The sequence below is a fragment of the Rhincodon typus genome, chromosome 43, assembly GCF_021869965.1.
Source record: "Rhincodon typus isolate 14 chromosome 43, sRhiTyp1.1, whole genome shotgun sequence".
NCBI lineage: Eukaryota > Metazoa > Chordata > Chondrichthyes > Orectolobiformes > Rhincodontidae > Rhincodon > Rhincodon typus.
The window spans coordinates 1,970,619-1,988,080 of record NC_063374.1 but is presented as its reverse complement, the minus strand read 5'-3'; the positions used below and the strand labels follow the sequence as shown (position 1 = coordinate 1,988,080).

Here is a 17,462-nt window from a genome sequence, read left to right as displayed (position 1 = left end):
CTGTTCTGGTATGAATTGCCAGTTGCGAAATGTTGATCTGTTGCAGATTTTGGGCTGCCTTAATGAACTGGCATTGAAATGAAATCAGTTCTGGGAGTGTTTGTGTTGGAAGAAATGGTTCTGAAAGTGTTCATGTTGGGAGAAACAAGATAATCTCCCAGCTGGATGATCTTTCATGAGAGTCGGAAATGTATTAATAATAAAAATGGGGATCTGAACTGCACTGATGTACATAAACGAACACAAAGAGACATGTGCATTGAGAGCGACAGAGCCTGAAGAGAGAGAAAGTTAGGATGTCACCAACTTGGCTGAGTCTCTGTTCCATTTTTAAAGCAAATGTCCAGAATTTGACTGTTTAACAGAAATGCAAAACAAGGAACAGTGCTTATTCTCTGCAACTGATACTGAACTTTGGAGGCATGGGATGATAAAAAAAAACACACAGAAATGCAGATTAAGACAGTCAGCAGGCTTTGGAGGTTAGTGAGAAGATCCCAAAAGATTGGAGTTGTTGGTTGGTTCGCCGAGCTGACTGGTTTTCATGCAAACATTTCATCTCACTTCGAGGTGACATCGTCAGTGCTGTCTAGCCTCTGTTGAAGCGCTGTTGTTCTGTCCCGCTCTGAATTTATATAGTCTGGTCGGTCATGGTGGGCAGTCCTGTTTCCGGTTTTGTAACATAACGGTATGTATATGGGGTCTATTTCAGCATGTTTGTTTATTGCTTCGGTGGTTGAAAACCAGGCCTCCAGGAATTCTCGTGCTTGTCTTTGTCTTGCTTTTCCTAGTACTGTAACTTTGTCCCAGTTAAATTGATGTCCTTCTATGTTGGAGTGTATTGAAATGAGGAAGAATTGGTCGTGCTGTTTTGCTGCTAGTTGGTGTTCATATGTCCTGGTGGCGAGTTTCCTGCCCGTCTGTCCTATGTGTGTTTCTCACAGTTTCTGCATGGTATTTTATGTATCACATTTGTCCTGCTCATTGCGGATATGGGGTCTTTCATCTTTGAGAGTAACTGGCAAAGTGTGCCTGTTGGTTTGTGTGTTGTCCTTATTTTAAGAGGTCGTAGGAGTCTTGTTGTCAGTTCTGAAGCGTTTCTAATGTAGGATAGGGTGGCCAGTGTGTTGAGGTGTACAGTGTCTTTTTGGCATTGTTTATTTTTCCTGGCATCGGCAGACGAAGCTGTTGGGATACCCATTGTTCGTAAAGACTTTGGCTAGGTGTTCCTTTTCATTATTATACAGCTCCAGGGTGTTGCAGTGTGTTATTGCTCATTTAAACAGAGACTTGACACAGCTCTATTTGTGGACGCTGTGGTGGTCACTGTTGTAATTCAGGATTTGGTCTGTGTGTATAGTCTTTCTGTATACACTGGTGAGGAATTCACAGATGTTTATTTGTTCCACCGTTACGTCTAGAAACGGGAATTGATTGTTGTTCTCTTCTTCCCTGGTGAACTTGATCCCTGTTGTTAATAAGGTGGTGTGTTTCTTCTAACTTTGCTTGCTTAATGATCACGAAGATATCGTACACGTATCTAATCCATAGTTTAGGCTGGATCTGGGGGAGGGCTGTGAGTTCCAGTCTTTGCATAACAGTTCCGCTATGAGCCTCGAGATGGGTGAACCCATGGGTGTTCCATTAATTTGTTCATATACCTGGCTGTTGAAGATGAAATGCATGGTAATGCATAGGCCTGGTAATTTTAGAATATTGTCCTTGCTGATGGCTTTATTGGAGATTTGTGTTTTCGGATTGTCTGGTAATATGGCCAGTCTCTCCTTTGCTAGTGTCACGTTGATAAAGGTGAATAGTGCTGTAGTGTCAAAGGAGACCATCCTTTCTCTTTGTTGATTTATATGTTTCTGATGTTGTCCGGGAATTGCTGTGCTGAGTGTATAGAGTGGGTCGAGCCTTTGGTAAGGTGTTTCAGTCTATGTTGTAACTCCTTGACTAGCCTGTGTGTCAGTGTGCCCGGCAGGGAAACTATGGGTCTGAGGAGGGTGTCAGGTTTGGGTCGTCTGTAGAATGGGGGGGTGTTTGATCCGTCAGGTTTCATTTTTAGGAAGTCGGTTCTTGTTATTTGGCCTGGCCTTTGTCTTTTCTATAGTGCATAGGGGATTCTGTTCTCTAATTGTGGTGTGGGGTCTGACTCCCTCTGTTGGTAAGTGCTGGTATCTGCAAGTAGTTTTTGTGTTTTCTCAATGTAGTCCAATTTGTTCATTATAAACGTCAAGATGCCTTTGTCTGTTGGTAAGATTATGATGTTCATGTCCTTCTTTAGGCCTTTGAGGGCTTTTCTTTCAGATGTGTTAAGTGTATTTGCCTGGCTTCTCCTGTTCAGTGCAGGGACTATGGCTTGAAGGATGGCTTGTGATTTGTCCGTGAGTCGATTAGATTTCAGTGTAGCCTCCAGCATGGCCAGGAAGTCTGTTTTGTTGGCATCCTCAATAGTTATAGATAAATTTCCATATTAGGACAGTTTTCTCAGTGTCTGTAAGGTATCTGTCTGATAAATTTCTTATCCATGTGTCTGGTTTGTTCTTGTCATTTCTATGCATCAGTTTTGTCAGTTTTTCCTGTAGTGTGAGCCTCTCTTGGTTCTGGTCCTGTTTTGCTTGACTCTAATAGCCTGTTTGAGAGTTATGGTCCATTGTTCGTTGGTCGAGTTCAAGTGTAGAGATTTTTGGTTTGAAATTTCTCATTCATATTTGTAGAGGGCATTTGTTATCATAACTCATAGCATCCTGCAGCCGTTTTGTTCAGCTGTTTTTCTTGCTTTTGGGTTGTTAAGGGGTGGGGGTGGTGGTTTGTATTTAACGTTGTGAGGTAGTACCTGGTTTCTGAGGCATTTGTGTAGAAAATCGGGAGTTGCTTGCGGGTAGCGCTCAGCCAGTTGGCTTAGGTTTCCCATTTTTGGTCTTGTTTCAGTGTTTTCTTTCTATTCATTTTGTGGGATGTGGGTGTTGCTGGCTGGCCAGCATTTCTTTCCCATCCCTAGTTGCCCTTGAGAAGGTGATGGTGAGCTACCTTCTTGAACTGCTGCATTCCTCCTGCTGTGGGTTGACCCAAAATGCTATTAGGGAGGGAATTCCAGGATTTTGACCCAGCGACAGTGAAGGAACGGCGACATATTTCCAAGTCAGGATGGTGAGTGACTTGGAAAGGAATGTGGAGGTGATGGTATATCTGCTGCCCTTGTCCTTCTAGATGGAAGTGGTCGTGGGTTTGGAAGGTGCTGTCTGAGGATCTTTGGTGGATTTCTGCAGTGCATCTGTAGATGGTACACACTGCTGCTACTGAGCATCAGTGGTGGAGGGAGCGGATGCTTGTGGATGTAGTGCCAATCAAGCGGGCTGCTTTGTCCTGGATGGTGTCAAGCTTCTTGAGTGTTGTTGGGGCTGCGTTCATCCAGGCAAGTGGAGGGTATTCCATCACACTCCTGATTTGTGCCTTGTAGATGACGGACAGGCTTTGAGGAGCCAGGAGATGAGTTACTCCCCGCTGTATTCCCAGCTTCTGGCCTGCTCTTGTAGGCACTCTGTTAATGCGGTGAGTCCAGTTGAGCTTCTGGTCAATGGTAACCCCCAGGATGTTGATAGTGGGGGATTCAGTGATGGTGACACCATTGAATGTCAAGGGACGGTGATTAGATTGTCTCTTATTGGTGAAGGTCATAGCCTGACATTTGTGTGGCACGAATGTCACTTGCCACTTGTCAGCCCGTAGGTGTTTCATGTTTTAATGAAGATCTGTAGCTCAGATTATGGTTGGAATTGTTGGTTGGTTTGCCAAACTGACTGGTTTTTGTGCTAACGCTTTGTCTCACTTCCAGGTGACATCATCAGTGCTGTATAGCCTCCGTTGAAATGCTGTTGTTCCATCCTGCTCTGAATTTATATGGTCCGGTCTGTCATGGTGGGTAGTCTTGTTTCCGGTTTTGTGCCGTAGTGGTATATAGATGGGGTCTATTTCATCATGTTTGTTTATCGCATTGGTGGTTGAAAACCAGGCCTCTAGGAATTCTCATGCTTGTCTTTGTTTTGCTTGGCTTAGTACTGTAACTTTCTCCCAGTTAAACTGATGTCCTTCTATGTCAGAGTGTATTGATATGAGGGTCATGCTATTTTGCTGCGAGTTGGTGTTCATTTATTCTGGTGGCGAGTTTTAACCACTCAGTTTAACCACACAAATTGTAATGTTGGGCAGATAGTATCATCGGCATCTACTGTTGAATGATTTGATTTGGTTTATTATTGTCATATGTACCAAGATACAGTGAGAAGTACTGTTTTGTGTGCTATCCAGACAAATCATACCCTACATAAGTACAGCAGGTTAATCGAACAGAATGCAGCTACAGTGAAGGTACTGAGAAAGATCAACTCTAATATATGAGAGGTGGGTTCAAAAGTCTAATAAGGGCAAGGGAGAAGCTGCCTTGAATCTGCTGATATGTGTTTCCAAACTTTTGTATCTTCTGCTCGATGCAAGTACATAGTGGACAGTGTAAATGGGAGTGGTGCGGGTTGTGGGGGTGGGCGGGGGGCGGTGGTTCCTGCAGTTCTGAGGGAGGGTCACCGGACCCGAAATGTTCACTCTGATTTTTTTTTTCTTCACAGATGCTGCCAGACCTGCAGAGCTTTTCCAGCAACTTCTGTTTTTGTTCCTGATTTACAGCATCTGCAGTTCTTTCGGTTTTTATTTAGTGAAGGTGGAGCTGGTCAAGAGCGTCAAGTTCCTGGGAGTGATGATCATCGACGATCTGTCCTGATCCACCCACATCAACGCAATGGTCAAGATAGCACTTCGTCAGGAGGTGAAGGAAATTCGGCATGTCCGCAAGGACGCTGACTAATTTTTATAGATGCACTGTAGAAAGCATCCTATCTGGAAGCAACACAGTGTGGTATGTGAACAGCTCTTCCCCAAACCACATGAAACTACAGAAGGTCATGAACACAGCCCAGTCCATCACACAAACCAGCCTTCCATCCAATGAATCCATCTATACTTCCTGCTGCCTCAGGAAAGCAACCAACATAATCAAAGACCCTTCCCACCCTGGTTATACTGTCTTTCAGTTGGCCAGAAGATATAAAAATTTGAATACACATACGAACAGATTCAAGAACAACTTCTTCCCCTCTGTTATCAGACTTTTGAATGGACCTCTCAATGTTTACATAGAACATAGAATACTACAGGACAGGAACAGGCCCTTTGGCCCACAATGTTGTGCCGGACACAACGCTCATACCCTCTAACCCAGGCAACATCTTGGTAAACATCTTCTGCATCCTCTCCAAAGCCTCCACATCCTTCCCGTGATGTTGTGACTAGAACTGAATACAACATTCTAAGTGTGGCCTAACTAAAGTCTTAGGAAGCTGCAACATGACATCCTGACACTTGTACTTAACTCCCTGACCAATAAAGGCAAGCATGCGATATGCCTTCTCTACCACCCCATCTACTTCTGTGGCCATTTTCAGGGAGCTATGGACTTGAACCCCAAGATCCTGCTGTACATCAATTCTGTTCAGAGTCCTGCCATGATCTGTATACTTTTCCTTAACATTTGATCTCCCAATGTGCCGCACCTCACACTTACCCGGATTAAAATCCATCTGCCATTTCTCTGCCCAAATCTGCAACTGATCTATATCCTGCTGTATCCTTTGACAACCTTCTACATTATCTCCAACTCCAACAATTTTGTATTATCTGCAAACTTACTAATGCTCCCATCTACATTTTCATCTAAGTCATTTATACATATCACAAGCAGCAGAGATCCCAGTACGGATGCCTGCAGAACACCACTAGTCACAGGCCTCCAGCCAGAAATACACCCTCCCACCACTACTCTCTGTGGCTACACAAGTAAATCACATGACACCAGCTTATAGTCCAACAGGTTTATTTAAAAACACAAGCTTTCAGAGTCATACTCCTTCTTCAGGTGTTAGTGAGAGAGATAGTATCAAACACAGAATTTATAAGTAAAAGATCAAATGTTCACACCACTGATGAGGATGTACTAAACAAACCTAAGATGCTGTTAAATCTTTAATCAGTTAGAAGGTTTTAATTGATTAATATGTATATGTAAATCCCTGAATTCCTTTGAAGTCACTGTCCTGAGAAAACTAAAGGTTTTATTAATGTAAAGAAGAGGTGACGTTTTAGGTCAGACAATGTATGTTAGGTGTGAGGACTTGTTTAGAATCTGTTTGCGTTTTAGTTTGGAGTCAGACTAGTTTTATTTCTAAAGTAGGAATTCATAAAACGCCACATTGACTGACTGTCTATAAATTATATCCTTATTGAACAAAATAGAATGTATCTGCAAATACAAATCCACCCCATAGATTCATGCATGCGCTCTTGCGAGACGGGGGAGAGAGAGAGTGTGTGAGGGAAAGAGAGAGTGTGTGTGTGTGATTGTATGTGTGGGAGAGAGAGTGTGTGGGGGGGGGAAGAGAGAGAGTATGTGTGTGCGTGCATGTATGCGTGTGTATGAGAGAGGATCTGTGTTTATCCAGGGGTCCCTTTCCTTGCCATCCTTGTCCTTCCTCCTTACTGGACCATGCCTGTCTTGAACTCAGATCAGTGGATCTTTAAACCGCTCCCACATGTCAAATGTGGACTTGCCTATAACAGCTCCTCCCAATTAACTCTCCCTAGCTCCTGCCTAATACTGCTGTAATTTTGCCCCAATTTAGTACCTTCCCATGAAGCCCTAGCTTATCCTTTTTCATAGCTATCTTAAAACTTAAAGGAGTTATGATCAGTCTTTCCAAAATGTTCTCGCAGTGAAAGGTCAGTCACCCGGCTGGACTTATTAGCCAATATAAGGTCCAGTATGGCCCCTCCTCTAGTTGGACTATCCATATACTGTTTTAAGAAATCCTCTTGGATGCACTTAACAAATTCTGCCCACTCTAAGCTCTAAGGGAGTCCCAGTCAATACTGGGTAACTTAAAGTCACCCACTGTGTCAACTCTGTTGTGGTGGCATCTTTCCATAATCTGCCTACATATCTGTTCCTCAATGTCTCAGTTGTTGTTGAGGGTCCGATGGTATAATCCTATCAGAGTGATTGCACCCATCTTATTTTTAAGCTGTACCCATATTTCCTCAGTGGATGAGCCCTCCAGTATGTCCTCTCTGAGTGCAGATATGACATTCTCCCTGATTAGTAATGCAACTCCACCTCTTTTACCTCCCTCTTTATCTTGTCTAAAACAACAAAACCCTGGAACATTGAGCAGCCCGTCCTGTCCCTCTCTCAAACAAGTCTCTATAATGGCCTCAACATCATAGTCGTATGTACTGATCCAGGCTCTAAGCTCATCTGCCTTACTTATAATACTCCTTGCATTGAAATAAACACACTTCAGTCCATTAGCACCATCATGGTTATTTACCTGTCTCTGCCTGTCCTTCTTTTCTGATTTACGAGTCCTAACATCTACCTTCCCTTCAATTCCTCCACTTGCTGACCTGCTGCTCTGGTTCCCAGCCCCCTGCCACTCTAGTTTAAACCCTCCCGAGTAGCAGTAGGGAATCTCCCTGTGAGGATATTGATTCCCCTCTAGCTTAGGTGCAACTCGTCCCTCTTGTACAGGTCACCCCGCCTCTGAAGAAGTCCCAATGATCCAAGAAACTGAAACCCTGCCCCCTGCACCAGCTCCTTACCCACACATTCATCTGTCCTATCTCTCCATTCCTTGCCTCATTAGCATGTGGCACTGCTCGAAGTCCTGCTTTTCAGCCTCTTTCCTAACTACCTGCACTCACTCCGCAGGATCTTATCTCTCTTTCTATCTATGCCGTTGGTATCAATGTGCTCAACGGCTGCTCACTCTCCCCCTTAACAATTTCATGCAACTGCTCAGGGACGTCCTTGACCCTGGCACCAGGGAGGCAACACACCTTCCTGGAGTCTCAAATGCGGCCACAGAAACACCGGTCTGTGCCCCTAACTAATGAGTGTCCTACCACTATCACTCGCTTGGACTTTGCCCAATCCTGCTCTACAACAGTACCAGTTGTGATGCCACAGGTCTAGCTGCTGCTGTTATACTCCCAACCCCCATCCAACGAACAGTGTCAGTTAATTCTGATTTCTGTCTCTGCACTTTCGGAACTCTGTTCTGCTACCCTGATGCACTTTGTATGGTACAATCTGCCTGTATAGCATGCAAAACAACATGTTTCACTGAATCTCGGTACACGTGATAACAATAAATCAATCAATCCACAAAAATAAACATAGGCTACATGGATGGAGGGACAACTGGGAGTGCAGTTCCACAGTCTTTATTGACAGGATCTCTTGAGGTGCTTCTTTCAGTAACAAGAAAGTTGCTTCCCGGCCTTGCTTTCAATGGATGCTTCCATTGTTTGGCAAGAGGGGGAGACAATCAGGATGACGTCTCAAGGAAGTAGTGAGGTCATTGGCTGCTTAGGAACCAGCTTTAGGGACTGAGAGAGTGGTACTGGGAGGGAGACAGAGTGTGAAGTTCTTATTTTATGGATAGGGAAAAAGAATGAGAAATCTGATTTGGTGAATGGTGGGTAAGATTGAGTAATTTGTTCCTAGCTTATTGTTTGTAGTCGGCAAGTTTCACAGTGGCAGGAGAACTTGGCCCCATGGAATGTTCCTCATGAAATATGTGGGAAATCGGGGACAATTGCAGTATCCACGATGACCCACGTATGCAGGAAGTGTGTTCAGCTGCAGTTCCTGATTGGATAGACTGGCTGGAACTACGAATGGACTCACTACAGAGCATCTGTGATGCTGAGGACATTGTGGAAAGCACGTTTAGCGAGCTCATCACACCACAAGTAAGGGTTGCACAGGCAGAAGTGCATCGGTTACCACCAGGAAGACAAGTCAGCATGGGCAGGCAGTGCAGGAATCCCCCTGTGGCCGTCTCCTCTTGAATAGATAACCGTGTTCCATACTGTTGGGGGGGGAATGGCCTCTCAAGGGAAAGCAGCAACATCCAAGATTGTGGCACCACAGCTGGCTCTGCTGCACAGCAGAAGTGTAGAAATTAATGTTTTAGTGAGTGTTTAAGTGGTAAAGGAGTCAATTGTCAGGTGATCTGACAGGCAGTTCTGCATCCACAAGCAAGACTTTCGACTGGTATTTGCCTCCCTGGTACCAGGGTTAAGGATGTCTCAGAGCGGCTGCAGGGTATTCTGAAGGGGAGGGATGAACAGCCAGCAGTCATGGTACATGTTGATACCATCAATATGGGTTAAAAAAAGAAATGAGGTCCTGCAACAGAAATTTAGACAGTTAGGAAGTGGATTAAAGAGGAGGACTACTGAAGTTGTAATCTCCAGATTACTTCCAATGCCATGCAGTACTGAGTATAGGGATAGGAAGATAGGCCAGATGAACATGTGGCTAAAAGAATGGTGTCAGACAGAGGACTTTATGTGTTTGGATAATTGGGACAATTTCTGGAGTACGTAGGACCTGTTCAAGCTTGGACGGGTTGTATCTGAATCAGAAATTGTGCCTAAATCCTTGCTTATGCTGTTGGCGAACATTTAAACTAATTTGGCAGGGGGATGGGGCACAGAATGGATGTAAAATTGGGAGTAAGGTTCAATCAGATATAGAAGGAATGCTGGAACAGTCCAGCAAGTGGAGGAGAAATGGGCATTACAAGGCACATAAGATGACTGGAAGCCAAATTGTATGTATCTCAGTGCAAGGAGGCTGACTGGTAAGGCGATGAACTCAGAGCGGGGATCAGCATGTGGGAATATGATATTGTTGCAACCACCGAGACATGGTCGAAGGAAAGGCAGAACTCACAGCTCAACATTCCACGTTAAAGATGTTTCAGGCATGATGGTGTAGAGGGGTTGGAATGTGGGTTAGGTGGTGGCATGATTGATGAAGAAGACCATCACTGCAATAATGAGGAGAGAATGTCCTAGAAGGCTCTTCTTATGAGGCCACCTGGGTAGGGTTTAGAAGTCTAAAAGAAAGGTGATCACTTTGGTGGGATTATACTGCAGGCCTCCCAATAGTCAAAGGGAGATTGAGGAGCAGATACGTAGGCAAATCACAGAGAACTTTGACAGAATAGGGTGATAGTTGTAGGGGATTTCAAATTTGCTAACATTAACTGGAATCACCTTAGTGTGAATGATACATGAATAGGAAGGGCTTAGAGGCATATGGGCCAGATGCTGGCAAATGGAACTCGATTAATTTAGGAAAATCTGGTTAGCATGGATAAGTTGGACCAAACGGTCTGTTTCCACACTGTACAAATCTATGACTCTATAATTAAATGTGCTGGAATTTTTATAATGCATCCAGGAGAGGTTTTTGTGCCAGTACATGGATAGTCCTTCTATGGATTTGATGGGGCAGTGCTAGACCTAATCCTAGGGATGAAGCTGGTCAAGTGGTTGAAGAATCAGTGGGTGAATATTTTGGGATAGATCATCATAAAATCCTTACAGTGTGGAAACAGGCCCTTCAGCCCAACAAGTGCACACTGACCCTCGGAGCATCCCACCCAGACCCATCCCTCTTTAACCCACCTACTCTACACATTCCTGAATACTATGGGCAATTCAGCATGGCCAATCCACCCAGCCTGCACATCTTTGGACTGTGGGAGGAAAGCGGAGCACCCGGAAGAACCCCAAGCAGACACGGGGAGAATGTGCTAACTCCACACAGTCGCCTGAGGGTGGAATTGAACCCGGGTTCCTGGTGCTGTGAGGCAGCAGTGCTAACCACTGAGCCACCGTGCCACTCAAGGAAGGGGAGACTCCTTCGAGCCGGAAGTGCTGGGAGCGCTGCTCCTTCGTCAGGTTATGGAGCAGCGCCCTAAAAGCTTGTGACTTCAAATAAACCTGTTGGGCTACAACCTGGTATTATGTGACTTCTGACTTTGTCCACCTCAGTCCAACACTGACACCTCCACATCATGGCTACATCTGGAAAGTGAGAAACTTTTCAAAGTAGTAGCAAGAGAGTTCAGGGCCAGCATGTTTCTCTAAGAGTGAAGGCAATGGCAGTGAGACCAGGAAATACTGGATGTGAACAGATATTGAGAGTTTGATAAAGAAAAAAGAAGGAAGGATATGTTAAGTACAGAGCATTAAAAACAGGGGAAGCTCTCAGAAGTATAGAGAGTGTAGGGATGCTTAAAAAATTAATTGAGGAGGCAAAGATGAGCCACAAAATATCTTTGGCAGTTAGGATTTTTAAAAAAACCAACGCATTTTATAAGAATATTAATTGGAAAAGGATTACCATGCAAAGAGTGGAGCCTATTAGAGATCAAAGAGGCAATCTTTGTGGAGCCAGAGGATGTGAGTGATGTCTTAACTGCATATTTCTCACCTGTATTTACAAAGGATAAAGGCATTGTCGCTGGAGGTTTCAGTTAGGACGATGATGTTCTACAGCATGCTGATTAATAAGGAAGAGACATTAGATGGGCATAAGTGCATGAACCCCAGGGCCTGATGAGATGTATCCCAGGCAGCAATGGGAGGCAAGAGAGGAGATTGCTAGGGTTCTGGTTGAGATATTTAATATTTTGCTGGCTACAGGTGAAGTGATCGTGAAATTCTTGGAAAAAATTCGGAGACAAGATTAATCAACACTTGGGTAAGCAGGGATTGATGGGGATAGTCAGCATGGATTTGTTGGAGGGAGATCCTGCCTGACTTTTTCGAAAAGTTGATTAAATACCTTGATGAGGGTAGTGCAGTTGATGTGGTTTACATGGACCTCAGTAAGGCCTTTGACAAGGTCACATACGAAAAGCTAGTCCAAATGGTAAGAGCCCATGGGATCCAAGGTAAATTGGAAAACTGGAAAGGGTGATGCTGTAGAGTTTATTTTTGATTGGAAGCCTGGGACCTTTGCTGTTTGTTATGTACATTATCAACTTGGATGTGAATGTAGAAGATAGAATTAGTAAATTTGCAGATGACACAAAAATTAATGATGTTGATGAAAGCAAGGAGGTTGGTCTCAGACTACAGTCTGATATTGATCTATTGGTAAATTGGGCAGAGAAATGGCAGATGGAATTTAATTCTGATATGCTTGAGGTGATACATTTTGGGAGTTCTGATAAGGAAAGGATTTACACAATGAGTGCTAAGTCCCTAAGGAGTACCGAGGAACAAAGGATCCTTGGTGTTCAAGTCCATAGATCCCTGAAGGTTTCAACAAATATAGGGTGATGAAGAAAGCACACAGGATGCTTGCCTTCATTACTTGGACATAGAATATAGGAGCAGGGAAGTCTTGTCACAACTTTATAGGGCATTAGCTAGATCACAGTTGGAATACTGTGTGCAGTTCTGGGTCGCCACTCTATTGGAAAGATGTAATTGCACTGAAAAGGATGCAGAGGAGATTCATCAGATGTTGCCTGGAATAAAAAGTCTCAGTTATGAGGAGAGATTGGTTAGTCTGGGTTTGCTTGCCATGGAGCACAGGAGGCTGCAAGGAGATCTGATTGAGGTATACAAAATTATAAGAGGCTATAGAGAGAGAAATGTAAGAACCTTTTTCGTCATGACAGATATGTAAGACCAAAGGGCATAAGTGAGAAGTATACATTTTAGAGGGGATCTGAGGAAATTTGTTTCTCACCCAGAGTGTAGTAGAAATAAGGAGTGAACTGCCTGAGAGGGCGGTGGAGGCAGGCACTCTCACAACATTTCAGAAGCATCTGGATAAGCACTTAGAATGCCAGGGCATGGTAGGCTATGGACCAATTACAGGTAAATATGATTAGTATAGTTTTGTGTTTGGTGGTTAGCATTGATATGGTGGGTCAAAGGGCCTGTTTCTATGCTCTATGATTCTATTTTCATAGCCACTGGGTATGACTCCAGCTGAGGGACAGTGTTGCCCCCGATTCCCATTGACTCCAGTTTTGCTCCTTCTTCTTGATTCCGCATTCAGTCAAATGTGGCCTTGACGTCAAGGGCTGTCCCTCTCAACTCACCTCTACGATTCAGCTGTTTTGTCCATGTTTGAAATAAGAATGTAATGAGGTCTGGAGCTGAGTGGCCCTAGCAGAACCCAAACTGGGCATCACTGAGCAGGTTATTGTTGAGTAGGTGCTGCTTGATAGTACCATTGATGACACCTTCCATCACTTACTGTTGATCGAGAGTAGATTGATGGGGTGGTAATTGTCCAAGTTGGAATTGTCCTACATTTTGTGTACAGGACATACCTAGTCAATTTTCCATTGTTGAGTAGATCCAGTGATGTAGCTGTACTGGAACAACTTAGCTAGGCTAATGGCATGTTCTCCAGCAAAATTCTTCAATATTAATGCTAGAATGTTGAGATGGCCCATAGCCCTTGCAGTATCCAGTGTCTCCCACACGTGGAGGGGATTGAATTGGCTCAAGGCGAGGAGCTGTGCTGCTGGGACCTCTGGAGGAGGCTGAGATGGATCATTCACTCAGCACTTCTGACTGAAGTTTGTTGTAAATGCTTTAGCCATAGCTTTTGTATAAATTTGCTGGGCTCTCCCAGTGAGGACATGGATGTTTGGGGGAACCTCCTTCCATAGTGCATTGCTTAATTGTCCACCACCATTCAGAAGAGATTGTGACAGGACTTCAGGGCTCAGATCTGATCTGTTGATTGTGATCGCTTAGTTCTGTCTGTCACTGAATTCTTATGCTGTTTGGGATGCAAGCAGTCCAGTATTGTCACTTTACTAGGATGACACATCATTTTTAGTTATACTTGTGCTGCTCCTGTATGCCCACTTGCACTCTTACAGGGTTTGGATGTGTGGGGGATGCTCTTTGCAGAGTCAATGCAGACTCAATGGGCCAAATAACCTCTTTGCACACTGTAGAGATTCTAAGATTCTACACAACTTGTATCGTAATTGCACACTGAGTTGGATGAGTCTGTATAAACGTATAGACGGAAAAAGTCAATATTCCTGCAAAGTATCTTTTCCACTATTCAGACATCCAAGGGCTGTGCTTCACAGCAGCTTCCAAAGACAGCGGGGCAGTTTGGAGGGATCATTGGACACAGTTTTTCCTGGCCCTGCCCTCAACTTTCCCTGAATCAACATCCATCCTCATCAGCGTTCTCACTAAGGGTCTGACAGCCACAACAACAAACCTGCCCAAACGGAGTGAGAAGAAAAGCCGGGGGAACCTTAGGAGTAGGTTGGCTCAGTGCTGACTGAAAGAGAGGGAAGCAGCAGATTAGACCGTCTCAATTTCAGTGACAACAAAGCTCCTGACACATGTTGGAGGTGAGGAAACAAGAGATGGGGAGAAAGCCACCCCTTGAAAAGGAGCAATTTGTGTGAGAGAAACTAAAAAGGCACACAAATTCTGTGTGTAAGACAAAGATCATTTATTTGACACACAGAGTTTTCACACCCATGACTGAGTTTATTAACATCAATGGCCACAGACACCAATGAACATGGTTCAGGCCTGGATGTGAGAGACAGCAAAATCCAATCACTGCATTTACTGGTGAACTCGCTGGTGTGTCAGCAGGTTACACAAACGAGCAAATCTCTTCTCACACACGTTGCAGGTAAATGGCTTTTCCCCAGTGTGTACTCGCTGGTGTGTCAGCATGTTGGATGACTGAGCGAATCCTTTCCCACACTCGGGGCACGTGAATGGCTTTTCTCCAGTGTGAACGCGCTGGTGATTCATCAGGGTGGATGAGGTAGTGAACCCTTTCCCACACTCCGGACAAGCAAATGGTTTCTCCCCAGTGTGAACTCGCTGGTGTGCTAGCATATTGGATAACTGACTGAATGCTTTCCCGCATACTGAGCAGGTGAATGGCCTCTCGCCAGTGTGAACTCGCTGGTGGTTCAGCAGGGTGCACAAGGTTGTGAATCCCTTCCCACACTTGGAGCAAGTGAATGGTCTCTCCCCATTGTGAACTCGCTGGTGTCTCAGCAGGGTGCACGACCGAGTGAATCCTCTCCCACACTTGGAGCATGTAAATGGCCTCTCTCCGGTGTGAATCCGTTGGTGATTGAGCAGATGGGATGACTCAGTGAACCCCTTCCCACACTTGGAGCAGGTGAATGGCCTCTCCCCAGTGTGAATTCGCTGGTGTCTGAGCAGAGTAGATAACTGAGTAAAGTCCTGTCTACACTCAGGACAAGTGAATGGCTTCTCCCCGGTGTGAATTCGCTGGTGTGTCAACATGTTTGATAACTGAGTAAATCCCTTCCCACACTCAGTGCAGGTGAATGGTCTCTCCCCAGTGTGAACGCGTTGGTGTCTCAGCAGGTCAGAAGACTGAGTGAACCCTTTACCACACTCAGGGCAGGTGAATGGCTTCTCTCCAGTGTGACTGCGCCGATGGGTTTCCAGGTCAGACGGGTAATTGAATCCCTTTCCACAATCCTCACATTTCCACAGTTTCACCCTGTTGTGAATGCACTGGTGATCCAACAGGCCAGACTGCTCACAAAAGCCTTGCCCACACACCGAACACGTGTACGGTTTCTCTTCACGTTGAACTGTGCTTTTTACTTCCATGATCAAAGGGCAATGACATTAAGTTCCTGATGAATCGAGCAACTCTGACAGGTCTTGATTTGACGTTTGATTTAAGTTTCCTGTCTGTAAGTCCTCCTTTTCCAATTCTCTGCAAAATTAATTGAAAATATGAAAATGAGGGATGAAAGCTGACGATTGTTATAAAAACCCAACTGTATAGTAACAACCTTCAGTGAAGGGAACCTGCCACCCAGTCAGGACTACACAAGACTCTGGTTTCCACAGAACAGAGTTCGGTGTGGCATGGTGGTTCAGTGTTTAGCACTGCTGCCTCTCAGTGCCAGGGACCTAGGTTCGATTCCAGTCTTGGGTGATTGCTTGCGTGGAGGTTGCACATTCTCCCAGTGTCTGCGGGTTTCCTCCCACAGTCCAAAGATGTGCAAGCTAGGTGGATTGGCCATGGTAAAATGTGGGGTTACAGGGATAGGATGGGGGCCTGTGTCTGGGTGGGACCCTCTTTGGACAGTCAGTGTGGACTGAATGGCCACTTTCTCAACTGTAGGAATTATATCATCCTGGTGGAGGAGTAGGAAAAGGACTTCAAGTGGAACTCAACTAGAGTGGTTAGCACTGCTGCCTCACAGTGCCACGAAACGGGTTCAATTCTGGACTCGGGCGACTGTCTGCGTGGGTTTCCTCTGGGTGCTCCAGTTTTTTCCCACAGTCCAAAGATGTGCAGGGTAGGTGGATTGGCTATGCTAAATTGCCCATAGCGCCCAGGGATATTTAGGTTAGGTGGGTTAGACATGGGAAATGCAGGGGTACGGGGAATGGGTCTGGGTGGGATGCTCTTTGGAGGGGCAGTGTGGACTTGTTGGGCCTAATGGCCTGTTTCCACACTGTAGGGATTATATGATGATGATGATTCCATGATATCTGACAGAATCTCACAACATGCACTGGCCAGGAGGGCAAGAGCAGCTGGTGCACAGTAAAACCATCACCTACATGCCAAACACCAGTGAATTTCACTGGAGAGAGAGAGAGAGAGACTGATCATATGCTCCATGTTTCTGAGATGAGAGTTAATCCATCATCCAGTTTCATACCCACTTTTTCCTGTTTTAGATGGACATGGTTCAGCCCGGGATATCATTAACAACAGAATCTAAGCCCAGCAGTCACTACTTTCTCAGCAGGTTGGATACCTGGAGAATGTTTCTTCATTCCACTCTAGCTCAAACCTTTAGGCCATTTCCCCTCACCCTGGATACCCCACCCTGTGGAGACAGTGCTTCTCTATCAAACTGAATCAGGTTTAATTAACAACTGGAACATTTTGATCAAATCATCCAACCACCACTTAAATTCCAGGGAACACATCATTCCTGATGAGATGATGCATTTTAGCAGAAGAGGCAAGGGACATACAAAATAGAAACAGAAATAGACCATTCAGCCTGTGGAGCCTGCTCAGCCATTCAAAAAGGTCACAGCAGATCTGTCCGTGTTTCAAATTTCATATTCCCATCTCGCTCTAATAATGTTCGAAACCTGTGTCCAACTCAAATCTACTCACCACAGTCGTCAAAATATTCAAGGCCCCACCTCCACTGCTTTCTGTGACAGAGTTCCAAAGTGACATAACTCTCAGAGAGAAAACAAAGTTACCTCATTTCTGGCCTGGAAGGGATGTTCTAACATTAACACTGTATCTCCTGATGCTGGCCTCATCCACATCAATTCCATATCCACCTGGCTAAGATCATTCAGGACCCCTCCTCTTCTAAACTTCAATGCACATATGCCCTGCCTGTCCAACCCTATCTTCTGAAAACAGACTGCCCATCTCAGGTGTCAGTGCGGTAGACCTTCTCTGATGGTGTGTGTGTGTGTGTGTGTGTGTGTGTGTGTGTGTGTGTGTG

General features: G+C 44.9%; 1 protein-coding gene across 6 annotated transcripts in view; it reads right to left on the bottom strand.

The window, feature by feature from the left end:
* Positions 1–14,398: 14,398 nt before the first annotated feature.
* Positions 14,399–17,462, bottom strand: part of LOC109932105 (gastrula zinc finger protein XlCGF8.2DB-like) — a 64,865-nt gene continuing 61,801 nt past the window's right edge. For 3 of the 6 annotated variants that reach the window (XM_048619466.1, XM_048619465.1, XM_048619464.1), the window contains exon 2: positions 14,399–15,441. In XM_048619466.1, coding sequence (XP_048475423.1) covers positions 14,539–15,441 — 903 coding nt within the window. In that variant the 3' untranslated portion in view covers positions 14,399–14,538. Of the gene's footprint in view, positions 15,686–17,462 lie in introns of all 6 variants that reach the window. The other 3 variants (XM_048619462.1, XM_048619461.1, XM_048619460.1) reach the window with 3 other exon arrangements.